This window comes from Tachyglossus aculeatus, chromosome 23, assembly GCF_015852505.1.
Source record: "Tachyglossus aculeatus isolate mTacAcu1 chromosome 23, mTacAcu1.pri, whole genome shotgun sequence".
NCBI classification, from domain to species: Eukaryota; Metazoa; Chordata; class Mammalia; order Monotremata; family Tachyglossidae; genus Tachyglossus; species Tachyglossus aculeatus.
The window spans coordinates 24,196,751-24,224,027 of NC_052088.1; the positions used below are offsets into that span (position 1 = coordinate 24,196,751).

At 41.6% G+C, this 27,277-nt stretch overlaps 1 protein-coding gene across 1 annotated transcript in view; it reads left to right on the forward strand.

The window, feature by feature from the left end:
• ADGRV1 (adhesion G protein-coupled receptor V1) overlaps positions 1-27,277 on the forward strand; it is a 470,004-nt gene that overhangs the window by 86,839 nt on the left and 355,888 nt on the right. The window contains exons 41-53 of the mRNA XM_038765531.1: positions 67-205; positions 1,700-1,841; positions 3,742-4,004; positions 5,034-5,209; positions 6,037-6,161; positions 8,476-8,642; positions 8,736-8,882; positions 10,873-10,980; positions 14,213-14,465; positions 15,164-15,289; positions 17,265-17,487; positions 17,749-17,953; positions 23,344-23,490. Coding sequence (XP_038621459.1) covers positions 67-205; positions 1,700-1,841; positions 3,742-4,004; positions 5,034-5,209; positions 6,037-6,161; positions 8,476-8,642; positions 8,736-8,882; positions 10,873-10,980; positions 14,213-14,465; positions 15,164-15,289; positions 17,265-17,487; positions 17,749-17,953; positions 23,344-23,490 — 2,221 coding nt within the window. The remainder of the gene's footprint in view (positions 1-66; positions 206-1,699; positions 1,842-3,741; positions 4,005-5,033; positions 5,210-6,036; positions 6,162-8,475; positions 8,643-8,735; positions 8,883-10,872; positions 10,981-14,212; positions 14,466-15,163; positions 15,290-17,264; positions 17,488-17,748; positions 17,954-23,343; positions 23,491-27,277) is intronic.

Sequence of the window (27,277 nt, forward strand, 5' to 3'; positions counted from 1 at the left end):
TTTATGAACTCTAAGTGATGCAGTTTTAGAAGGGGGGTAAAATCAACTTTTTGTTTTCTTTTTTAGGTTTGAAGTAAATGAAACTCAAGGAAGTGTAACCTTAGTCGCCTACAGGGACAGAGGGGCCTATGGCAGTGTGTCCTTATTCTTGTATGGTCAGAATTTGGAAGCACAGCTGGGAAGGGATTATAACATTACCCCAACGGTAGGAATCATAATAATCATAAGCCACACCTATTACATTTCCAGTGTTGTGGAAGGCAACTTGGACTATATTGTTATAGAGCTCACCTCCTCCAGGAGGCCTTCCCAGACTGAGCCCCCTCCTTTCTCTCCCCCTCCTCCCCCTCTCCATCCCCCCGCCTTACCTCCTTCCCTTCCCCACAGCACCTGTATATATGTATATATGTTTGTACATATTTATTACCCTATTTTACTTATGCATATCTATTCTATTTATTTTATTTTGTTAATATGTTTGGTTTTGTTCTCTGTCTCCCCCTTCTAGACTGTGAGCCCACTGTTGGGTAGGGACCCTCTCTATATGTTGCCAACTTGTACTTCCCAAGCGCTTAGTGCTCTGCACACAGTAAGCGCTCAATAAATATGATTGATTGATTGTTATGGAGAAGGATCTTTTATGTTCCAATTTAAATTTTTGAGACAGAACTGTATTCAGAAATGCATCTCTGTGCTGTAATTGTCGTGGCGTGACAAAAGTGAAATATCACTTCACTTGCAGCCTGCCTGCGCCTCCTCTTTCCTTCCCTCTTTCGCTTTCCCTCTCTCCCTCCATGTCTCCCTCTCCTTCCCTCTCTCCCTCTTTCTCCCTCCCTCCCTCCTACTCTCCCTCTCTCTTCTCTCTCTCTCTCTCTCTCTCTCTCTCTCTCCCTCCCTCCGTTCCTCCCTCTCTCTCTTTCTCTCTCCCTCCCTTTCTCCTCTTCTTTCCCCTCAGGTTATCTGCCTCCAGTGCTCTTTACACTAAGCCACTCCACTTCTCTAAATGCTGTTGCTATTTACCCTGGAACAAAAGGGTTTGGCAGTAAGTGAACCCATGATTACTTGGTAAAAGTCAGAATAGTAGTGAAATACTGTGTAGTATAACTTCATCAAAATCCCATTTTTCTAAAGATTATAATTCCCGTAATATCTCTCTCATTACACCTTACATTTCCCTTTCCCCAACTTGTCTTCTCTTGTCCGACCCATCCCTTATTTGTTCCTTTTTTGTGTCATGTTTTATGTACTCTTGTTGATTTGTATTCTGTACCACAATAACATCCTGTTTTTGACCTCATTTCATTCCTCCTTATCACTTACCACCCCCTCTTTTTCATTCTCCTTTCCCAACTTTTCCCTGATGAAACATCTTTCATCATCATCAATTGTATTTATTGAGCGCTTACTTTGTGCAGAGCACTGTACTAAGCGCTTGGGAAGTACAAGTTGGCGACATATAGAGACAGTCCCTACCCAACAGTTCCTCTCCATTTTTTTGTTATCTCTTTATCTTATTTCTCATTCTACCATGATGACCTCCCCCCAATTTTATTTTCCAAGAAGATGGTCCCCCATAGGAAGGTTGTAGCCACAATCAGGAAATTCTAAAATGAAACTCATTTTTCAGTTTCTACCTCAAAAGACAAAAACTTTTTCTCAAGTTTTCTTTCCAAACTTTTTTGTTTGCCATCATTTGTAGGTTCTTCATTTTGCTGATGGGGAAAGGTATAAAACTGTTGATGTCATGATTCTTGATGATGAGATTCCTGAAGGAGATGAGACGTTTCAGGTTATTTTAACTAATCCCTCCCTTGGACTGGAGCTGGGAGAGAATACGACAGGTAACATGACTCCCCAAACTCCCCAAACTCCATTTCTTTATATGTGTTCTTTCTGTAAATAATTAAAAACTGGCCACCTTTAAATGTGGTTAAACAGTAAAGTTAATGATAGTGATAGTTTTAGTGAAGAACGCAATTACACCGATAAGTCATATAGGAAGTGTTGTCAATTCTATGGTGTTTCCAGTGACAGTGTATGGGTCTGAAAGCTGGACAGTGAAAAAACAGGTTGGAAAGGACATCTATTCTTTTGAACTGTGGTTCTGGAGAAGGCTTATGCAAATGCCATGGACTGCCTGAAAAACAAACAAATGGATTTTAGAGCAAATTAAGCCAAAGTGGGAAGGCCAAACTGTAACTTAGATTAGCATACTTTGGACACATAAATCAGAAGGACTAATTCTCTGGATTAGACACTAATGCTAGGAAAAGTCCAGGAAAGCGTGGAAGAGACAGACTAGCAGCTAGATGGATAGAGACCATAATAACGATAATGGGAGAACCGTTAGAAAGGTTGCAGATTATGGCAGAGGACAGGACGTTCTGGAGAAAGTATATTCTTGGAGCAGCTATGAATTGGAAATGACTCCATGGCACTTAATAATAAATGACTTGCTTAAAGAGGGAGTAGAAGGAATTCATTCATTCAATCATTTTTACTGAGCATTTACTGTGTGCAGTGCATGTAGTAGGAAGCTAGATACCAAATGTAGAGACCTTGAGTTTATAGATGTTGACTGGTTATTTAAGGTGTGAACTGTGCTTTTTCCTTTGCCGTGCTGACAGTCATTCAATCAGTTGTATTTACTAAGCATTTACTATGTGCAGAGCACTGTGCTAAGCTCTTGGGAGAGTACAGTATAACAGTAAACAGACACAGTCCACTGTACTAAGCACTGGGAGAGTACAGTATAACAATAAACAGACACATTCCCTGCCCATGACAAGCTTACGGTCTAGAAGGACTCATATACCAGGTTCTTTGGGCAAGCTGCAGTTGAAATGCAGCTGCCATTATTGCTTTTAGACTGCTTTGGCTGTTTGTAGAAGTGAGGCTGGGCAGAGAAGAGCTGAAAGGGGAACCAGGGAGGGCCAGGGTAACACTTGAGTGGCCATCACAGCAGCACAAATCTTGAAAGTGGTGACAAAAGCACTTTGGGTTTTAGAAAAGACACCCGTGTCGTGTGCCAAGGAGTGCTATTGCCTGACCTTAGTTTCCAGGGTTTCAGGTGAGTATGTTGCTGCCTTCTGCTGCCTTGCTGCCTTGTGATCTGTTTGGTGTTAGAAAACTTTACCTGCATAAACCAGACTTGAAGAAATCATTTGAATGTGAAAGTTTTCATATCCTTGGAAATTTTGTTGAAGGAGGGGCATTCAAGGAAGGAGCTTAGGCTTTTAATTCTGCATAGGAATGGCACACACATTTGTAGAAGATTGTTTAGGTTTGAACATCACAATATTTACAGAACATGTGTTAGATTTGTAAGATTTGTACTGATTTGTACTGTAATTACACCGTGGTAGTATAGTTATGCCTAGAAATGGACCTTGACGGATGTCCTCTTATTCTCTGTCAGCTGGAAAATCCATCATACCACTGGATTGGTATATGTACCAATTTATATGTAAAACAAAAAGAAAAAAACTATAGAAAAGCAGATTGCACAACTGCTCTTGGTTACTTTGTCCTGGGCTCAGCTCTCCTCACTCAAAGGAAATATTTCCTTATATAGAACCCCAATTCCTCATGTTACTTCAATGTTTCCTCCTCCATAAATCTTTTCATGTTGTCATTTTGATTCATTTCCTCCTTTTCTGTCCACATTGAACATGGAAAAAGAATTGGCCCCTGAGGTTCAAGTCTCTGATTTGGTGCCTTTTCATGTCTTCATGTCCACAGCCTTGATTACCATCCTCGCCAACGATGATGGGCCTGGAGTTTTATCTTTTAACAACAGTGAGCACTTTTTCTTGAGAGAACCAACAGCTCGCTTTGTAGAAGAAAGCGTTGCGGTGTTGCACATTGTCCGGGAGCCTGCCCAAGGACTGTTTGGAACTGTGACAGTTCAGTTTGTTGTGACAGAGATCAACTCTTCAGAGGTGTCTGAAGATCTGACTCCTTCAGAAGGATTCATCGTGCTGGAAGAAGGGGTTCGATTTAAGGTAACGTGGATAGTAATGAAGAGTTTAATGAGGGTTGATTTTAGTGGGGCAGCCTCTAATACTATATACATCTATTGGGGATTTTCATATTTTGGGAAATATGTTTATAAACTATATTGGGAACTGGTGTACCCTAAAAATCCTAAACCCAGTTATCTTAAGGGTTCATGTATGCCAAGTTTGGAGGGAGATGTAATTAATGCAGGAGTGAATTACCTTCAGAACTTGTATGAAATTGTCAGAGATCTAATTTCTAAACTTAATTGCAGCTTAATCAGGGCTTGAAAAGTCATTTTTTAAAAGCTAGTTTCCTGCCAAATTTCTCGCTAGTCAGTCATGCTAAATGTACCGGACAGATAAGAGTAAAGGCCAGAGGGGAAGTATTGCAATACTCTAGTCAAAACTGGATGCCCACATGAAAAAAGTGATGGGGTGCCTGCTTTTCAAACCTTGTAAAAAGGAAAGTCATTTGAAAAGTTTTCCCTTTTCTGATGGTGGTAATGATAATGATGATATCTGTTAAGATATCTGATATCTGCTTACTATGTGCCAAGCACTGTTCTAAGCGCTGGAGTAGATACAAAGTAATCAGGTTGTCCTATTTGGGCTCTGAGTCTTAATCCCCATTTTACAGATGAGGTAACTGAGGCACAGAGAAGTTAAGTGACTTGTCCAAAGTCACACAGCTGGTAAGTGGAGGAGCTGGGAGTAGAACCCATGACCTCTCACTCCCAAGCCTGAGCTCTTTCCACCAAGCCATGCTGCTTCTCTAATATTAAGCTACCTAAAAGCCTGTTGAGTTTGGGGACCCCAGAAAAGGAGCTAACTCACTTTTAGGGCAGAGATCATCTCTATTTATTCTACGGTATTCTCTCTAGTGCTTAATAGAGTCCTCTTCACCTTGTAAGTGCTCAAAATATGCCATTGATTGATTGGAATTGAGTGGAATTTTTTATCAAATTAAGAATCTCATAGCATTTGTAATGAACGTATGGTTCTAGTGATTTTTGCTTTCTCTTTTCCTCAAAGGCTTTGCACATTTCTGCTGTATTGGATTCAGAACCAGAAATGGATGAACATTTCATTTGCACTTTGTTTAACCCTACTGGAGGAGCTAGATTGGGGATGCCTGTGGAAACAAGGATAACAGTCTTACAGAACCAAGCCCCCCTTGGACTGTTCAGTATCTGTGCAGTAGAAAATAGGTATAGCTCATTGTTATACTAATAGGAATAAAGAATATTTTGGAACCATAAGAAAGATCATACTTACGATGTAGGCCACCGTTTCAAATACATTAAATATATAATATATGTTTTTCCAGAGCATAATCTTTTTAACATTGTGTGAGTGTATCAGATTTTTTGAAACCCTGCTGCTTGCAGAACACTGAACTAAGCACTTGGGAGAGTACAGCATAGCAGAGCTGATAGACACATTCCCTTCCCACAAAGAGCTTACAGGCTAGAGGGGGAGTGTATTCAGAACTAGAGCTATTGAGAAGGGAAAAAGAACCCAAAACCAAGTTAGTGTTCAATCAGAATTTTAATGAGTTTAATTTTTCAGTGTCTTCTGGTTGCCAACAGGTTTCCTACCCTTAGTGCCTTTGTTGTTTTCACTGTTCATTAACATGAGGATAAGAACCAGTTGCGTTTCTGTATTGAACTGGTTCTTTACTGTCTAATGCAATTTCTATTTAGCCACGAGTATATTTGCTCTGGAAATATTCAACTCTAAAATTTGTAGCAAGAAATGATTAGTTACTGATATTTTCTTTTCCTCATTGTTGCATGCTGATGCTGTTTGGGTTGATAGATTCCAAATCATCCTCATCGATTCATATTTATTGAGCTTTGTGGTGTGCAAGTCCAGGCGTAGAGTATCAAACTCAATATAAGCATGATCTTCTTTTCTCTGGGTATTCGTCTTCTGTTTGAAACTACATTGGCAGACAAAGCAGTAATTTGAATGAATTATAGGCTGTGAATATGAGCATTTTTTTTTTTTCCACAACTCCACCTGTGACTGATAGAGCCACCTCCATAACCGTGGAAGAAGCCAACAGGACAGTTTATTTGAATGTGTCCCGAAGTAACGGGTTGGATTCTACCGTGAGTGTGGAATGGGAGACACTCTCTGAAACTGCTTTTGGCATGAGTAAGTTGTTTCTCGGAAGAAGCAAGCCACAAACAAGTTGGTCATGTCGGCTTTTACTTTCATAATATAGCTTCTTGATTTGTTGGGAAAACAGATATGCTTTAAAGGAAGGGACTTAAATTGGCAATTTTTTAAGTGAAATCTATCCACTTTAGATTTAGATTACAGTTTCTACCTGGAAGTCCTTTCTTTTCTCCTCAGAAAAGTGAGGGTGCCTCGTTAGAGCCTCCAGCTCTTTTGGGGGACTGCTGGTCCAAAATTCCTCAACTCCAGTAGTCTCTCCTGTTGACCCTAGTCACACTTACCCTCTTGTCATTTTGTAAGAGGGAATGACTTAGGCTGCCTAGGATTCAGAGAATCTACAGAAAAAGTAGCGACTGTTTCACAACTGCTTTCATAACACCCAGTCAGGTATGGCAGCTTTAGTGTGGCTCAGTGGAAAGAGCACGGGCTTTGGAGTCAGAGGTCATGGGTTCAAATCCCAGCTCTGCCAATTGTCAGCTGTGTGACTTTGGGCAAGTCACTTAACTTCTCTTTGCCTCAGTTACCTCAACTGTAAAATGGAGATTAAGACTGTGAGCTCCACGTGGGACAACTTGATCACCTTGTATCCTTCCCAGTGCTTAGAACAGTGCTTTGCACATAGTAAGTGCTTAATAAATGCCATTATTATTATTATTATCATCATTATCATAATTATGGAAAGTGCTAAGGGGGATACAAGCCAGATCAGAAACAATCTCCATCCCGCATGGGGCTCACAGTTTTCTATAAAATAGGGGGAGCAAGGATCTCCTCCCCATTTGACAGATGGGCAAACTGAGGCCCAGAAGGGTTAAGAGACTTGTCCAAGGTCACGCAAGGCCAGTGGCAGAACTCAGATTAGAACCCAGGTTTTCTGACTCCCAGTCCTGCGCTCTCTCCACTAGGCCCCATTAGCTGCATAGATGTACTGAAGAGAAGGAATAGGATACTTATCATAGCTGTTTACTTAAGTGGAACCTACACATCCTAATTACCATCTGTCGCTTTGCTCGATGCTGATGTGATCGGTGTGTGAGCTTGGATTCCTCAGGGGGCAGGTCACACATCTCAGCCACAGTTAGAATCCTGTAGTTGGTTTCAATCGAGAAAGCAGAGGTTGATTGGGACCGACCTCAAAGGTGACTGAGTCACGGTTGAGGAATCTGAGAAACCTGAACTGTTGGTATCCATCACCTAGGTGTCCCATGACTTATACTGGATTTTTTCTGAATGTATCGGGTTTATGACTAGAAAGCTGTCTTTTGTCAGGTGTAAATACATTTTAGAACACCTAAAGTGTTCCACTATAATCTAGAAAGGATTAAATCCTTTTGGTAGATAGAATTCTTAAAAATTCTGTACTTTAAAATGAGCTTGAATGAGAGACGAAGGCACTGCAGTCCTTATTTAAAATGTATGATTTGTTACACCATATTTGATTTTAAATAGAGGGTTAGACTTTTCTAAAGGTCGAGATTCATTTATCATTATACAGGTAGTATTTCTTAAGTCTAGAAATACTAGTACACATTCTATGGAATTCTCTTATTTTTTAGTGGGGTTGATGTGGTTGTCATTGTAGAGGAACTTATTTCCCAATATTTTAATTTTTACTAGTGTGCTTTTTTTTTATTTTCTAGACTAGCTGTCCTATTACACAATTTGAGATGTGAGGTTTTCTTTTGAACCCTCACACATAAGAGCACCTAGAAAACCTCCTTCAATCTTCTGTATTATAGCAAAGCAGGGACTTAGTTTCCCCAAAGGCCAGCTGAAAATAAGTAGTGTTTTGACCAGTTGCATTTCTTTTGAAAGATTGCTGTTATGACTGCCACCAGTGTCAGGCCAAAGACCAATGCGATTCAGAAATACCAGTACAGAATTATGGATGTGAGTACAGAGTGATCATAAGCAGATGAAATCGGATGCCAGCTTGGAAGAAATGATGTGATTATAATGCTAAGTTATATAATGAGAGAACCAGTGTGGTTTGGTAGAAAAGAGCATGGGCCTGACAGAGGACTTGGGTTCTAATCCCAGCTCTGCCACTTGCCTGCTCTGTGACTGTGGTCAAGTCACTTCTCTGTGCCTCAGTTTCCTCACCTGCAAAATGATGATTCTGTTCTCCCACCTACTTAGATGGCGATCCCCATGTAGGACAGGGAATATGTCCAACCTGATTATCTCAGATCTACCCCGGTGCTTGGTAAAGTGCTAGGCATTTAGTAAATGCTTAATAAATACCACAGTTATTATTACTGTTCCTATATATGTATTTTGTGTATTACAGAGGGAGCGGATGGTGTGTTGTCCGTCCTTCAAAGTTTTTTGGATGAGCCAGCTTCTAGTTGGTGTTTCTTCACATTAGATGAATCTTTGTATGGTATAATGTTAAGAACATCTTCAGCAGGAATTTCCTCTCTCTACCGATGGCAAGGCATTTTTGTTCCTGTTGAGGTAAATGTCGCTTCCTTGAAGTTTGAAGTTCATAGAATAATCTTTCTTTGTAAATGGAAATTACAACACTTTTTCTTATGATTTATCTTCTAGGATTTTAGCATCCGGAGTCCACATAGCTGTGTGGTGTTCAATGTCAGTGGCTCTCCTTACCTCGTGATTACGCACCGAGAAACACATCAAGAAAAACCTTCTCTAAATGCCATATACACCTTCGCACCAGAGTTAAGATTACTCCTGGTAAAAACAGAGACCATGATTGTCTGGATGTGTTTGAAATATTGGACAGTACACATTCTTCACAGTGGCTTTCTATAATATGCCATTCCGTGCAATAGGGGTTTTTTATGATATTTGCCAAGGGCTTACTATGTAATAAACACTGTTCTAAGTGCTGGGGTAGATTCCAGTTAAGTAGGTTGGACTCAGTCTCATTTCCATATGAAACGCATAGTCTCGGTAGGAGAATCCAGGAGGTTCTGGGATTTCTATGTCTCCAGCTGATGGATGATGGACTCTCCCATTAGAATTGGGGCTGCTTCGTTGTCTGCCATCAAACTCTTGAAACCCCTGAGGTATGGACTTAAAAGGAGTTCCATCACCTACTCCTAAATAAGGCACTGTAAGCTCCATGGACCATAATTGGGCTTCTTCCACAAACAGGCAAGAGAAACAAAAAGGATTTAATCTGGAAAATAGAGGAAAAGCCAACACAGAATATTGAGAGAGGCTCGCCAGTTAACATTGTACAGCTCTTGAAGGTTTTTAGGACTGATTAAGTGCTTCATTCTGCTAAAAACCCTTCCTAATTAATTCATTCATTCATTCAGTTGTATTTACTGAGCGCTTACTGTCATGCAGAGCACTATACTAAACATTTGGAAGAGTAAAATACAACAATAAACGAACACATTCCCTGCCCACAGTTGGTTGGTTATGGGACTTGGGCCTGAGCACCTCAGTTTAACCAAACCGTACTAACCTTCCTTTTTTTATCCGTGCTGTTGCCTAATGAGAGAGAAATAACTTTCCACAGTCCTTTGCTCTCTCAGCACAAGACTCAAAAACATTCTACTCCTTTCCAGCTTCCAAGGAAAGAGAGCTAGGTTTTCTTCTCACCTGAGCTCGGCTCCATCCCCACTCTCCTGTAGCCCTTGGAAGGAGGTTTTTCCCCTATTCGCCCCAAATCTCTATCCTCCTCCAGATAATATAAAAACAATAATAATGATGGAATAATAACGATGGAGTGCTATGTGTCAGGCACTGTTCTGAGCGCTGGGGAAGATACAAGTTAAGCAGGTTGGACGCAGTCCCTGTCCCACGTGGGGCTCACAGTCCAAGCACCCTAGAAGGGTAGATCCGGGGAGGGTCGTGCCAATCGGATGCCATGTGTGGTTCGGTGCAAACCCATTAAGAACCGTGGCAGAAACCCAGTCCTGAGACTTTAGGACTGAGAATCCACCTGTACCAAGAAACCGATTAGAGTGTTGGGGATATGAGCACGGCATCATTTGTACACTCTCATCTCTGCCAGTCATGTTCTTGCTGGGGCACAGAGTGCAATGAGTGAGTAGGGGGGTAAAGATGCAGCACATCACCAGGTGCATGTGCGGGTTTCACCTATGTTAGCCAGCTAGAAGCGGAACTGGCACTGAAACCCAGGCCTCCTTATTCCCAGAGCACTGGACCGACAATAGGGCGGCTTTCTTGGAGGGTAGGTTTCTCGTCTTCCTCTCCACTGCTGGGAGAATGATAATGGAATCGTAAAGCACCCAATGCCTTTCAAGTATGTGCTTCCAAACAGAAAATGAGTTCACCGTTATCATCACAGTCTCTTTTTGCAACAGGCATGGAATGTTAGGCTGTAGGCTTTATGCAGCCCTTGGAATTTTAATGATGGCTTTGCTTTGAATAGCGCCACAAAACCTGTAGATTACAAACTCACTGAGAACTGTAAGCTCCCTTTGGGCAAGCAATGTGTCTGTTTATTGTTGTATTGCAGTCTCCCAAACACTTAGTACAGTGCTGTGCACACAGTAAGCACTCAGTACGATTGAAAGGGACAGTCCAATTTGCATTTCTTCTATTTGCCCAAGCATTAGTTCGGGGTTGAACAATTGATAGATTGCATATACTAGGGAAACTGCACTTGATTCAGGAATGTTGTGTTTAACCAAGTTCCCACTATTTTTTTCTCATTTTCCACATTATTGATCTGCCTTCTTTGCAGGTGCAAACCATCAGAGTTGCAGAAAGCAATGCAGTAAAACATTTTACATCCGACAACCAGGATTATTTGATTGTTGCCAGCCAAGGTGATGATTCGGAGTCAACTCAGGTCAGAGTGGTTCATCTTTCCCTTTTGGTTTGGATGTTTACAAAACAAAAGCCACATAATACCAACAACATGTAAATGGAGCTAGTACTTTGGAACTTAGCTATTCACCTAATGATAACAAATCTCTAACACCAAAGTGAACAAAACCTTGCTTATCTCGAGCCATAAATAATAAAGAATTCACGTTTCAGTGGTATAAACTCTCTTTTCATGTAATGAAGGAATGTAGTCCTTTCTAAACATGTTATAAAAATTGTAATTGAGAGATTCAGATGCTTATTATGTACCAAGCACTGTGCTAAATGCTGGAGTCATTAGATGATAAGCATCAGATTCAGTCCCGGCCAGTACTGGAACTCTCAATCTAAGTAGGAGGGAGAACCAACCATTTTACAGATCAAACTGAGTCACGGACAAGTTGTGACTTGCCCATGGTCATCATACAGCAGGCAAATGGTGGAGCTGGGATTTAGAATATGTCTGTTTATTATTATATTGTACTCTCCCAAGTGCTTAGTTCAGTGCTTTGCACAAAGTGAGTGTTCAATAAATATGATTGGAGGGAGCGAGGGTGCAAGTGCGCGTGCACTTTTTCTGGAGCTGTGGCCGGGAACTGAGTCTCGAAGCCCCCTTTTTTTCCTCTTCCTCCCCTCCCCCTTCCGCCCTACTTCCTTCCCCTTCCCCCAGCATTTGTATGTATTTGTACATATTTATTACTCTATTTATTTTACTTATAATAATAATAATAATAATAATGGTATTTGTTAAGCGCTTAGTATATGCTAAGCACTGGGAGGGGATACAAGGTGATGCGGTTGTCCCATGTCGGGCTCACAGTCTTAATCCCCATTTTACAGATGAGGTTAACTGAGGCTCAGAGAAGTTAAGTGACTTGCCCAAGATCACACAGCAGACATGTGGCGGAGCCGGAATTCAAACCCATGACCTCCGACTCCAAAGACCGGGCTCTTTCCACTGAGCCACGCAGCTTCCCTGACATATTTACTACTCTAGCGTGGCTCAGTGGAAAGAGCACGGGCTTTGGAGTCAGAGGTCATGGGTTCAAATTCCAGCTCTGCCAATTGTCAGCTGTGTGACTTTGGGCAAGTCACTGCACTTCTCTGTGCCTGTTACCTCGTCTGTAAAATGGGGCTCCTGTGGGACAACCTGATCACCTTGTAACTACCCAAGCACTTAGAACAGTGCTTTGTACGTAGTAACTGCATAATAAATGTCATCATTATTAGGTGCTTAGTACAGTGCTCTGCACACAGTAAGTGCTCAATAAATAATAATAATAATAATAATGATGGTATTTGTTAAGGGCTTACTATGTGCAAAGCACTGTTCTAAGCGCTGGGGGGATACAAGGTGATTAGGTTGTCCCATGTGAGGCTCACAGTCTTCATCCCCATTTTATAGATGAGGGAACTGAGGCACAGAGAAGTGAAGTGACTTGCCCAAAGTCACACAGCTGACAACTGAAGGAGCCGGGATTTGAACCCCTGACCTCTGTCTCAAAAGCCCGTACTCTTTCCAATGAGCCATGCTGATTGAATGAATATCATAGCTATATCATATATATCATAGCTATAATTCTATTATAGTTATTTCTGCTTATTCTGTTTTGAAACCTGTCTGCATGTTTTGTTTTTTGTTGTCTGTCTTCCCCTTCTAGACTACGAGCCCGTTACTGCACACAGTAAGCGCTCAATAAATAAATACGGTTGAATGAATGAAAGGTTCTGTGACTCTCAGCACTGCGCTCTTTCCACTAGGGCATAGCACTTCTCAATTAATAATAATCCAGGAATCTATTCTAAACATTCTTGAGCTCAGAGAAAAGAGAGGCATGGCACATAGGAGACATTGCAAACACTGCCCTGCTGCCTCACCAGTGAAACCAAGCACCAGGTGTCCGGCTCAATTTCTGGGACGATATAGGGCACTTCTTCCATTTCAGTTCAGGACTTTGTTGATGTAGGCCAGTGATAGCGGCAGCAGTGTGAGTATATTTCCATTAATCAATTAATAGTATTTATTAAGTGTTTACTGTGTTCAGAACTCTGTACTAAGCACTTGGGGGAGTACAGTATAGCAGAGTTGGTAGACACATTCCTTGCCCACAACGCGCTAACAGTCTAGAGGGGGAGACAGGCATTATTATAAATAAATAAATTATGGCTATGTATACACAAGTGCTGTGGGGCTGAGGGATGGTGAATAAAGGGGGCAAACCCAGGTGCAAGGGTGACGCAGAAGCGAGTGTGAGAAGAGGAAATGAGGGCTGAATTTTAAAGGATCCCTTTTTCTCAGTGACTGGTCCAAGATCTTTACTCCACTGACCAAACAAGAGAAAACGGTTTTAGTTCCGTTCCTATCCATCACTTTACTCTCTTCATGTCCTAATGGGGTGTATATGTAGACACATCAGGGAACCTGTCTGCTAATTCTGGTGTATTGTTCCCTCCCAGAATTTTGCCTCGAGCAGGATTGAACAACACGATTTTTGAAGGAGCTTTGTGATGATTTTCCTTGACTTCTTTTAGTCCTTAGCACTTAAGCAGAGTCTCTCATTATAAAGGAACTTACACTTACTGACTTGGTGAAGGAAACTCATCACAAATAGGTATCAGCAATAGCATTCTGTGAATAGGGTCTGTCAGCCTTTCCCTGTATATTGTAGACTCTTTGTTGTATTCTCCTGAGTGCTTTGTTCAGTTTTCTGCGTACAGTGAGAGCTCACTGAACCTCACACCTATCCTCCTCTTCTCCCCTGTCCCAGATGGTTTTGCTCTCTTTAAATTTTTGGATTTCTACATCTGGACTGAGGCATACTCAGTTTTTTATTATTTTTATGTCACATGGTATTCTGGGATATGTCGTACAGGTATTCCAGAGCTGAAGAGCTTTAACGCCAAGCCTTGCCCTTGCCCACCCTCTCACAGTTGCTGAGTGGAAAGGAGGGGGCCACATTCGTGTTTTGCCAGCATACTTCCTCGTCTTCCCATTATCCAAAGAAACATAAACACTCACTTTTTGTGTGAATGAATATCTGTTTTAGCTGGAAGAAAGGGCTTGAAGACTGAGTACAATTTCATGTTTGATAACAATAATAATAATAACAATAATATTAATAATAATGACATTTGTTAAGCGCTTACTATGCACCGTGCACTGTTCATAAGCTCCATGTCCTTGGTGTGAATTTTGTTTTTGGTATTTTTTGCAGATCTTTCATTGGAATGGTGAAATCTTTGTGTGGCATCAAAAACTCCCTGTCCACGGAGTGCTGACCGTGGCCCTGTTTTCCAGAGGAGGAAGTGTGTTCCTAGCGGTCTCCCCATCTGACAACGGGCTGAATTCTCTTTTGTTCAGATGGTCGGGGAGTGAGTTTAGGAAATTTCAGGAAATATCTGCCACAGGGACAACAGCAATGGAGGCACTGACTTCAGGAGATGATGTTTATTTAATTTTTGCTAAAGGTAATAAATCTGATTGCAATTATTGTAGCTGTTGAACAGTGCTCTGGTATTTTGAACCTTACCGAATAAGAAATTGAAAACGACTTACTAGTTAATTTACAACTGGTTAGGCGGGTTTATCAGTAGACTGGCATAGAAAGTACCACAGCTTAGTGGAAAGAGCATGGGCTTGGGAGTCAGAGGTGGTGGGTTCTAATCCCAGCTCTGCCACTTATCAGCTGTGTGACTTTGGGCAAGTCACTTAACTTCTCTGGGACTCAGTTACCTTAGCCGTAAAATGGGGATCAAGACTGTGAGTCCCATTTGGGACAACCTGGTTGCATTGTATCTACCCCAGTACTTAGAGCAGTGTGTGGCACATAGTAGGCACTTAATAAATACCATCATCGAAGTATCACTGCAAGATAATCCCATTGGAAAATAAAAATCTCAAGTCTGTGATTTTCTGCCCTGGATCAATCACTGGTTGAAAATACAGCATAGGTGATGTCTTCATTGTTGAACTCTTATTCTGAAAAAGAGGAAATGCTAGCCAAAATGAAAGTTTGACCACTCGGGATATAATTTAATTCCATTCAGGGCCACACTTAGGTATAGTTCTAGTAGTGTGTATCACAGAATATTTTGGGTTGTCCTATTGTGATTTATCTTTGTAAACTTTAGACAGCAATTTGATTCTTCATTTCTTCTTTTTTCAGAAGGAGCCAGGAATGCCATAGATATTCACGTGTGGGAGGCAGGGCGTTCTTTTTTCACCTCTCTTCAAACCCTGGACTTTGGGACAGCACACAGGATCCACTCCTTCATGCCTGCTTCAGGGAGAGGTATGAGTGAATACATCCCTGTGATTTTTTCTTGAGTCAACATCAGACCATACCACAGTGAGAAAGCCCTACTCATTTGTGTTTTTTTTGCTGATAGACTACTCTGACAAGCTCTCAACTTCACAGAAAACATTTAGAGAGAAGACTGGATAGGATTGAGCATAGCCATCAAATAGCACAACACGGAATGTTTGGCCAGGAGTGTAAGGGATAAATAAGGAAGTGATTCTTCCACTGGATTGTCAGTTACCGAGTGCAGGGTCCAGGTTGGACCTCTCACTTAAAGGAGGAGAAGGGATTGGAGGAAGAGACTCCTCAAATCATTAAAGGTTCATTAAGTCTCAAGATATTAGGGTTTTTATCAATCATAAGTAGTGAGATTAAGCGCTGTCTATATAGCAAGCATTGTAGATGCAAGATAATCAGGTTGGAAACCCGAGAGATAGCTTTGAAGGGTCATGTAGTATATGAAAAGTTTCTGTAGGGAGTATCAATCAATCAATGGTATTTATTGAGTGCTTACCGTGTGCAGAGCAGTGTACTAAGCGCTTGGGAAAGTACAGTGTAATGGAGTTATGGGGGCCATAGGTTGCCAGTCTGCCAAGCCCAGAAAGGAATAAAATAGGACTTAGATTGCAGCTCGTGAGACTGAGATTGCAGAACTGAGACTTCTCTGACTAAAGACATCAGCAGTTTCAGGTTGGGCCAGAAGTATGGGATGATTTATGTGGGTTAAGCCGTGAATGGTCACTGCACTGAGGTCTCTAATACTCTACTGTACTCTACCAAGTGCTTAGTACAGTGCTCTACTGCAAGTGCTCAATAAATGCCATTGGCTGATTGATTAAGATAGATAGCCTCATGCGGGGCAGGGACTGCGTCCAAACCGCTTTGCTTGTATCCTCCCCAGCACTGAGTACAGTGCCTGGAACATAGTAAGCACTTAACAAATACTATTTTTATTACTACCTTATTATTGATTACTTTCTCTCTGTGTGCACCAGATACACTGGGGTGCTAACAGATCTCTGTCTCCATCCTGACCCACCGTGGTCTTTTGGTAAGGCAGGCTAGGAGGGAATCCTGACATTCCAGAATTGTTTTAGTTGCATAGAGATTGATAGGTTGTCAAGGTCCGTATAGACAAATTTGGTGTTGTATAGTATCCACTCTTAAAATTGTCTCTCCTGCACAATTTATTCACCCCTGATTTTTGAGGAATCAATTTTTTTCAGCAAAGATAGCAGTGTGCCATGAGGTAGGAAAAGGAATAGGGCCAGGTTGTTGCAGAGACAGTAGAAATACGAAAAGGGAAGAAAGGTTAACGTAATTCATTCAGTTCTTTCACTTAACTTTCTTTTCCTTCTCCCCTTCTTACTGTTCTTTTATCTCCTACTTCCTTTGCTATTAGACTTAATTCCCCATGTAATAGCTTCTCCCTGTTTTTGAGTAGCAAAAATTATGCAAAGGTGGGAAAATTGTGTGGGGAGATAATTGGGCTTAATGTAATGGTGATAATGTTAATGGAAGGTGATACTGGTTGAGAAGATAAAGGTAGACCAAGGAGGAGCGTGATAGGGTAGTTATATAGTGTGTTCAGACCAGGCTGTGCCACCAAAGGAAAATATATAAATAAAAATAAAATATTCTTGTCTTCCATATCAGCAGTTTCTAAATGCTCACTGTGTTGCTTATTTCAAGAAGTGTGCAGCAATTAGCTTGGGATTATTCTTGATTTCTTTGCCACTGGTGGTATATATATATATATATATATATATATGTTGAATAATGACCATATATTCTTCCCCAAATTACAGAGCGGGCTTTATCATTTAGTTTACTTGGTCCCTGATAGAAAAATTGCCCCGTGAACTTCATCAGGGCTTGCACTGGGTTGGGACATAGAGAATATGTGGGCTAATATCCATTCCATTAATTTTCTTACTTTTTCAAATCTTTCTCACCATTTGTGCAGTCCATATACTCCTTGCTGGCAAAGAAGAATCAGCACTCTACTACTGGAGTCCAAAGTTGAATCAGTTCTCATTCATGTTAAGAGCACCCCCTGCTAACAGCTTTGCTTCAGTTTCTTTGAGGTCCCGTAATTCAAGCAAAAGTCTGATTGCTCTAGCAGGAGAAGTTCATTCTCAAATTTTTGAACTGACCTACATTTCTAATCAATCAGACTTCATTCCTAGGTAAGTATCTCATTTAATACCCAGCAACTTACTGATCTTGTATTCTATTGATTTTTTGGGAGGTCGGGGGGATAAACACCCACTTTATGTTTTTTCGTCAAATAGTGTATCAGTGGGTTTGGGTTGGATCACTGTCCTGGTCTAAATGACCTTGTTTTTGGAGTGGCGGGGGAGAATGGATTTGTGAGGCATCTTATTTTTTTCCCCTCTTTTCCATTAAGGAAACCAGTATACTGATATGTTCCATTCTTCTCATGGCAGTTCAGGCGAATTGATATTTGGACCTGGGGACAGGGAAGCCATAATAGCAGTCAACATCCTTGATGATGTAATCCCCGAGGAGGAAGAATCTTTCCGTGTGTGGCTTAAAAATCCTCGAGGGGGAGCAGAGATCGGTATCAATGATTCCGTAACAATAATTATTCCGCCCAATGATGATGCCTATGGATTGATTGCATTTGCTCAGGTACCGTTTGCCTATATTCAACTGTTGGAAAGCCAACCCATTTGCTTTCTCCTTTCTGGACCACCTTTTTTTCCCACATGTTGGCAGGCTCTTAGAGAAGGACTTTGGCTTGAAGCGAGAGTAGCAATGACAACGAGGACAGTCTCTAGACTGTAAATTTGTTGCGGGCGGGAAACGTGGCTACCACCTGTGTTATATTGTACTCTCCCAAGTGCTTAATTGACTTTGCTTCCCCCAGAGCCAAGAAACGGCGGGGGCGGGGGTGGGGGAAGCGGGGAGAGAGAGAGAGAGTGTGAGTGTGTGTGGTTGTGCAGTCGTAGTTGAGTTTCTGGCCCCTCACCAGAGACATCTATGGATGAATTGGATGGAATCTCCAATTAGGGAGTGCGTTTTTATGGTTCTCTCCCAAGCGCTAGTACAGTGCTCAGTTCATTCATTCAGTCGTATTTATTGAGCACTTACCGTGTGCATATCAGTAAACATGATTGAATGCATGAAATATGTAGCGGATCCCTCCATGGATTTACCTGAAGCTTTTCCCTTCCCCAGGAGGAGGAGAGGGCTCATTTCATTGTCAGCAGCACATTCTGAGAAGTGACACATTCACACTCATTTCACAATGGCAACTGCATCTTTCAAGATAATTTTGCCTTTTCTTTTAAGCACTTAATGTTTGCCCCACAGCATTTATATATCTGTAATATACTGTAATGTTTGTCTCCCCCTCTAGACTGTAAACTTCTGGGGGACAGGGAATGTGTTTACCAGCTCTGTTGAATTGTATTTTCTCAGGTGGTTAGCACAGTGCTTTGCACACAATAGGCACTCAGTACATACCCCTAATTGATTTTACCATTCCTCAGGTACCACTTCTTATCTTTTTTTAGGAAGAACAGGCACTGTTGCCATGATAGTCCTTGAGGGAAACCAGTACACTTTGTTCAAAACTACTGGGGCTATTCGTTGGTTTTATTTCTTCTCTTGCTTCCATAGTTTACTGCACAAGCTAACCCCTTTCCACTGACCTGTAAGCTCCTTGCAGGGAAGGATCTTTCCTATGTACTCTGTTGTACTCTCCCAAGGACTTAGTACAGTCTGCATCCATAAATGCTCCAGTAAATACCACCGATTGATTGATTGCCAGAGAAAGTTAGTATTAAATCCTGGGAGTAAATTTTATGCTGCTTGATCTCCCTAGGCACTGAATCACCCTGAACTGGAATTAGTCATAAGGATCTCATGCAATCTGAGCATGGTGGCTACCCTTATACGATTAATGAGAGTGGCTAATGAGTTTCTTGCACATTCCATAGCTGCGTGAAACCTCATTTGCTAATGCTCATTAATTGAGGACACAAAGCCAGACTATAAATCAGTCCATCTAAAAGCCTGGTTCTCTCCATAATAAATTATGTCACTCTGTAATCATGAAAGTATCTTCATTTGATTTAACCTATTTAATTTGTCAGTGTTAAAGTCTGTAGAGAGCACAGATTGACTGCAAACTCCTTGAAGGCAGGGAGCATGTCTCCTAATTGTATTGTCCTCTCCTATGTGCACACAGTTGCTAAAAGAAATCTTGGTATTTTTCAGAGTAAAGTTTTAAATAAAGGAAAAGGTCGTCTGAGTAAAAAAGATCAGTGTACTCTGTTGGATAGAATACTGTGACAATCTAGAATCATGTTGTAACTCCCTGTGGGATGAGAATGTTTTACTTCTTTATTCTGTGCTTTCTAAGTATCCAGTGCAGCACATTGTACCAAGTGGGCACTCATTAAGTACTACTATCACCACTACTACTCTGTCTTCAGGAGAAGTCTATGTAGAGGCTGCATTGTAAACTCCTTGTAGCTAGATTGTAAATCTTCGAGGACGGAGATCCTGTATTATAACCCCACACAGTAAGCACTCAATAAATTATGTTGACTGTGTTGTTTGAGGAGAGCCTCTCAGAAGAACCAGCTTTGAAGAAGCAGGGTGGCTTAGTGGAAGGAGAATGGGCTTGGGAGTCAGAGGTCATGGGTTCTAATTCTGCCTCTACCACTTGTCAGCTGTGTGATTTGGGGCAAGTCACTTAACTTCTCTGAGCCTGCTACCTCATCTGTAAAATGGGGATTGACTGTGAGCCGCACGTGAGACAACCTGATAACCTTGTATCTGTCCAAGTGCTTAGAGCAGTGCTTGGCACATAGTAAGCACTTAACAAATATCATCATTATTATTATGTAAGAAAATCAGAACAGGTGGTGAGGAAGAAAGAGAGGAAAAATTTGTTTGTAAGAGCAAACCAGACGAGGCTTATTGGAGAAGAAAAGAGAAGTGTTAAGCCAGTGGAAAGGCTTAGGAAGGAGGGTTTATAATTGCTTGACAGTGGCTACAATCAAGCTATCTGTACCAAACCCTTTAATAAAGGTTGACCGTGGTTATCCTAGATATGATTAGCCAGTGAAGCAGCAGGCATAGTCAGGTACTCAGGTAAGTATGCAGATAAGCAAAGGGTAAAGTACACAGGCCAGCCAGGAAGCATATCAAGCAAATGGTTTTTTTTTGTTTGTTTGTTTTATATGAGCCCCCGTGGGCCAGGAGTTGCATGTAATGGGCTCACAGTTTAGTTCTGTGCTTTGCAAAGCACACTGTAAGGCCTTATTACGATAACAGTAAGTGTGTGCGTGCTGGATTTTAGACTGTAAACGTGCTGTGGGCAGGCAGTGTGTTTGCCAGTTCTGTTGGAATGGCCTCTCCCAAGTGCTTATTACAGTGCTCCATACATAGTAAATGCTCAATCAATCAATCGTATTTATTGAGCGCCTACTGTGTGCAGAGCACTGTACTAAGCGCTTGGGAGGTACAAGTTGTAAGTATATGGAGACGGTCCCTGCCCAACAGTGGGCTCACAGTCTAGTAAATATCACCGATGATTGATGGTGGGTGCACTATTGCAGCATGGCCTAGTCGCAGGAGCGAGGGCTTGGGAGTCAGAGGATGTAGGTTCCACCACTTGTCTACTGTGTGACCTTGGGCAAGCCACTTAACTTCTCTGTGCCTCAGTTACCTGATATGTGAAATGGGGATTAAGACTTTGAGCCCCACATGGGACAACCTGATTACCCTGTGTTTACCCCAGCAATAGAACAGTATTTGGCACATAGTAAGCCCTTAACAAATACTATTATTATTGTTATTATGTTTTTAAATCGATAACTAAATACCTGAAGTCTGCCCTGACTCCACCTTCCTCTGTGCTGCCTTTTTCTCTGCTTTGCTTTGGCCCCAGTTATGCTAATGTCATCAGGGTTTCTGGTCTCAGTGACCGGATTAACCGCACGTTAATTTAGCTCTTTAAATTGGTACAGCGCCCGTAGTTGCTGACGTTTCAAACTGGGTGGTGGTTGCTTTCTGAAGGGCATTGGAAGGAAGCAATCCCCAGTGACAGAGTGTCTATCCATGTGAACATAAAATCATCATATACACATGTCTAGACTGTGAGCCCGCTGTTGGGTAGGGACCTTCTCTAGATGTTGCCAACTTGTACTTCCCAAGCGCTTAGTACAGTGCTCTGCACACAGTAAGCGCTTAATAAATACTATCGAATGAATAACATTACGATAACATCGTAATAATAATGATAATAAGAGTGGTCTACTGTCAACCTTTGTTTACCTCTGATTAAAAGAACTGGGCTCAAGGTCTTTATCCCCCATTTCTCCCAAACACTGAATAAGAAAAGCAGCCTGGCCTACTGGTTTGAGCATGAACCTGGGAGTCAGAAGGACCTGGGTTCTAATCCTGGCTCTGCTACATGTCTGCTGGGTGACCCTGGGCAAGTCATTTCACTTCTCTGTGCCTGTTTCCTCATCTGTAAAATGGGGGTTGATTGTGAGCCCCATGTGGAACATGGACTGTGTCCAACCTGATTAACTTGCATTTTTCCCTCTGTTTAGTATATTGCCTGGCACATAGTGAGTGCTTAACAAATACCACTATTGTAAAAAAGAGAGATTAACAAGGAGATTAACATAGGTGAGAGGAAAAGAATGAGGACTGGAAATCAGAAATCTAGTTTCTAGTCTTGGCTCTGCCATTTGCCTGTAGTGTGATCTGAGGAAATCAGTTGATCAATCAGTGGTATTTATTGAGTGCTTACTGTGTGCAGAGCACTGTACTGAGTGCTTGTGAGAAGTCACTTATCTGGTCTTCAGTTCCTTCATCTGTAAAATGAGGGTAAGATTCCAGACCAGTCAGTCAACCAGTGGTATTTTTCGGGGAGGTGCTATTGCATATCTTTGTACTAAGTGCTTGGGAGAGTACAGTTGTATTATTGGATTGTAATAAAGTTGGTAGACATTAATCTTTGACCTCAAGGGGTTTACAATCTTTCTTTCCCTCTTTGATCATCACGTCTTTGTGATTATTTTGTCGTAATTGGCACATACTAAAGTCATAAAGTCATAATGAATATAGTCACCATTATCATCCTTATTCATCCTTTCAATCCAACAATACCAAGTGCTTGGGGAAGTATAATGCAGTAGAATTGATAGACCTGGTCCCTGCCCACCATGAGCTTACAGTCTACAGTGGGAAACAGATGTTAAAAGCAACGTGGTCTAGTAGAAAGAGAATGGGCCTTGGAGTCAGAGGACTTGGGTTCTAATCCTGACTCTGCCAATTGCTTGTTGTGTGATATTGGGCAAGTCATGTAACTTAACTGTGCCTCAGTTTCCTCAACTGTAAGATGGGGATTAAATAATAATAATAATAATGGCATTTGTTAAGCACTTACTATGTGCAAAGCACTGTTCTAAGTGCTGGGGAGGTTACAAGGTGATCAGGTTTTCCCACGGTGGGCTCCCAGTCTTCATCCCCATTTTACAGATGAGGGAACTGAGGCACAGAGAAGTTAAGTGACTCGCCCAAAATCACACAGCTGACAATTGGCAGAGTTGGGATTTGAACCCATGACCTCTGACTCCAAAGCCCGTGCTCTTTCCACTGAGCCACGCTGCTTCTCTGGTAATCCTACTCCGCACTGGTTAGACTGTGAGTCCCAAGTGGAACAAGGACCATGTCCAATCTGATAACCTTGTATCTAACCCAGCAATTAGAACAGTGGTTGGCAGATAACTAAGGCTTAACAAATACTATTAAAAAAATAAATTGCAAAGAAGGGAAATAGCTTATAAGGCTGTATCCATCAGTGCTGTGTGACTGGGGTGAGTAGCGTAGTACTTCAGGGCATCCAAGTCCTTTCTACCTTATGAAAGGACTGTTTATTTTCAAAATTTGATCTTAGCTCTCTGTGTTTGCTTAATAGTTATTAAAGATAACTTTTGTATTTGATGTTTAGAATTTCCAGTGAATTAATGATTGTTCTGCCTCTGCATTTACAGACTTCTTTGCATAAGCAAATGGAGGAAATGCACCAAGATAGCTTGATTACCTTGAGTGTTGAACGATTGAGAGGAACTCAAGGCCGGTTAACTGTGGAGTGGGAAGCTGATGGAAGCCCTAGTGATCGATTTCCCACATCAGGAGTGGTATGTGATATATGAAGTTATTCAAGAATTCACATTTTACAAAATACCAATAGTAGCCTCATTCTCTCCTATTTATATTTGTGAGTATATACAAGAAGCCTCAATTAATTTTTAAATTGTGATTCTGCCAAATTTTTCTAAATCATTAATTATAAAAATAGCTAGACTGTGTATAGGCTTTTTGATTCTTTCAAAGTGGTTTTTTTTCCATCGGTGATCATACTCAGTATACATAACAGGCCCTTAGGACTAGGTTAAGGGAAATAGTGAGATGTCACCATTTGCTAGATGAGGAAACTCGAGGCAAAGAGAGCTGAAGCAGCAAGCAGGAAGAAAGCTGGAACAAGAATCCAGATCTCCAGTTTCCCAAACCATCCTCTTTGTCTGGGTCCTGCTGCCTCTCCCACTTGGATAGTTTCTACTAAATTATTTGTATCTGACTTGAAGAAAAGAGAAAGCCTTTAGCTTTTTCTCCCCCATCCAGCCTCACCCACCTCTTTAATACAGTGCAAAGCTATGCCATAACCAGTTATGTACATCAGTGCAGCACCTCTGAAGAGGGAACATGATTCCAGACTTCTCCTAGACAAGGAGGGATTCCGGAAGAGAAGGCAATAACATTTCATTATGCACCACTAAATACATTTTACCCTTGAAAATAAGGATCTACAAGAGGTTAGGGGTTGTCATCCCAACAACCCCATGTATCTCCTTTGTGACCTTGGGCAAACCACTTCATTTTGCCTCAGTTGCCTCATATGTAAAATGGGGATTCAGAGTCTGTTTTCCCTCTTATGCCATGTACCCTATGTGAGAGAGGGTCTTTGTCTGATCCTTTTGGTACCTAGAAAGCACTGAACAAATTCCACAGTTGTTATTAGAGAAGCAGCATGGCTTTGTGGCAAGAGAACAGGCTTGGGAGTCAGAGGTCATGGGTTCTAATCCTGGTTCTCCACTTAGCTGTGTGATTTTGGGCAAGTCACTTAACTTCTCTGTGCCTCAGTTACCTTACCTGTAAAATGGAGATTAAGACTGTGAGTCCCCCTTGGGACAAGCTGATTACCTTGTATCTACCCCAGTGCTTAGAACAGTGCTTGGCACATAGTAAGTGCTTAAATACCATTATTATTGTTATTATTATTATTATTATTATTATTGTTATTATTCTTTGAAAACCTAGCAACAAAGATGAGGCTCTGTCCCAAATAGTGAGGAAGTCACCATTGCAGACAGTCAAGAAAAAGGCAGAGCACCTAAAGGTGATAGCCTACCTGCTGAGATCTTCAATTGTGAAAGGGACATGCTGCTCAAACCCATGCACAGGATTTCTCATCAACATGTAGAAAGCCCAGGAAATACCACAAGACCGCTTTGACAATATCATCGCTGCCCCCATCATCATCTTCGAGAATAAAGGTGCAAGATTAGACTGCAGAACATAATGTGGCATCTCCCTTCTCTCCATTCCTGGCAAGACCTTAGGTCAGAAACCTTCTCTGGGCTTGTCAATGAAAAATACCTTTGATCAGGAGCTTCTGGGATTACAGTGAGTCTTCAGGCCTCAGTGTAGGCCAGCAGACTTTATCGTTGCAGCATGCATAGTCATAATAGTAATAATAATTGTGGTATCTAAGTGCTTACTATATGTCAAGCACTGTACTATGTGCTGGGATAAGTGCAGGATAACCAGGTCCCACATGGAGCTCACAGTCTAAGTAGGAGGGAGAATGGGTATCAAATCCCCATTTTCCCAGTTAGGGAACTAAAGCACAGAAAAGCGAAGTGAGTCATCCAACATCACACAACAGACAGGTTGTGGAGATGGGATTAGAACCCAGGTCCTCTGATTCCAGGCCCGTGCTCTTTCCATTAGGCCAGGATATAAGAGAAAATCAGGGAATAGCATTGAGACCTAGCTCCAGTTCCCATAGGCCTTACAAAAGGCATTTGACCCTGTCAGTAGTTGCCAATTCTGGAAGTTGTGTGGTAACTGTCCCCTTCTTCAAAGTTCAAAATCAAATCTCCTCCAAGAGACATGCCCTGACAGACCTCTCATTTCTCCAGTCTGTTCTTTTTCCCTTCTGGGTCACCAATGCACTTGGGTTTGTACTCCAGGGAAGCAGCATGGCTTAGTGGAAAGAGCACGGGCTTTGGAGTCAGAATTCATGGGTTTGAATCCTGGCTCCGCCGACTGTCAGCTCTGTGACTTTGGGCAAGTCACTTAACTTCTTTGTGCCTCAGTTACCTCATCTGTAAAATGAGGATGAAGATTTTGAGCCCCCCATAGGACAACCTGATCACCTTGTAACCTCCCCAGCGCATTGAACAGTGCTTTGCACATAGTAAGCGCTTAATAAATGCCATTATTATTATTCTTATTTTTTGATGCTCACCCCAATCCCATAGCATTTTGGGTACTTATTTAGAAGGATTTAGAAGCAGTGTGGCATAGTGGAAATAGCACAGGTTTGGGAGGCAGAGGACATGGGTTCTGATCCTGGATCTGATAGGTGCCTACTCGGTGATTTTAGGCAAATCACTTAAATGCTTTGTGCCTCAGTCACGTCATCTGTAAAGTGGGGATTCAATACCTATTCTTCCTACTAAGATTATAAGCCCTGTGTGGGACAGGACTATGTATGACCTGATTAGTATCTTCCCCAGCACTTAGAACAGTGTTTGACACTAAGTGCTTAAAAATGCCGCAATTATTATTATTATTATCATTATTACTTATCCTATACTCTGCCATTTCCCTTACTGTAATTTATTTTGTGTGTCTTGTCCTTATATACTGTAAGACCTACAAATTTCCCTTGTGTTTCATGTTCTCAAGCACTTAGTACAGTCAATTAATCAATGGTGTTTATTGGGTGCAGAGCAGTACAGTACGACAGAATTAGTACAGTACTCTGCACACAGTAAGTGCTCAGTACTGTAGAGTCTGAGATTGCTCTGTGTTAGCAGTAGTAAAATAGTATATATTAAGTACTTAGTGTGTGCAAAGCAGTGTTCTGGGCACGGGGAAAGAGAACTGTTCAGGGAAGACTTAGGGTCCCTGGCCCTCAAGGGGCACATGATTCCTTGCTTTGGAGTGAAGGGTCTCCTCATCAGACTATTCCCCATGGCCAGTGAGTTAAGCAGGTCTATGCAATAGGTCCCTTCTTGAATGTTTTTCTGTGTCACCAAGCTGGAGGATGGAACTTGATGTCAACATTAGGCTAGGATTCCAGCCCTCTGGACAATTTCCAACTCAACAGGTTGCAAACATCATCCAAAGAACTAGAGACAATCACCTGAGTCGATTGTGCCCTTCATGCACACGATCAAGGAAACTTGCAAGCAATTTTAAACTACTTGGACAAGTCAGCAAGAGGCTAGAGACATGCCCAAAGACAACAGAGCCCTGCACAGCAGAAGCTCAACACCCAAAAATCTTCATGAGCAACAGAGCTAAACTTCAGCTGTTATGTTATTTAGGCAGCACAGTGGCCAGTGATGCAACTGTAGATAAGAAAATATAAAGTCTATGTATCTGCAGAGAGGGTTAGAATGGTGGTGCAAGAGCTGAATAAAAGAAGATGAAATGCAAATTGGTTTATCATGATGTAGGTTTGCAGCTTTTGCAACTGTTGGGTATAAGGAAATTTTTGGATTCTCTATGGATTTTATATGTCCATGTTGCCCCAAGGCCTGTTAACTTAATTGGTTCTATTTTATTGAGAAAGTTGTTTCAATGTAACTTGTTTTAATTGAACCCTAAACTTCTCCAACTTTTAATGTAGCA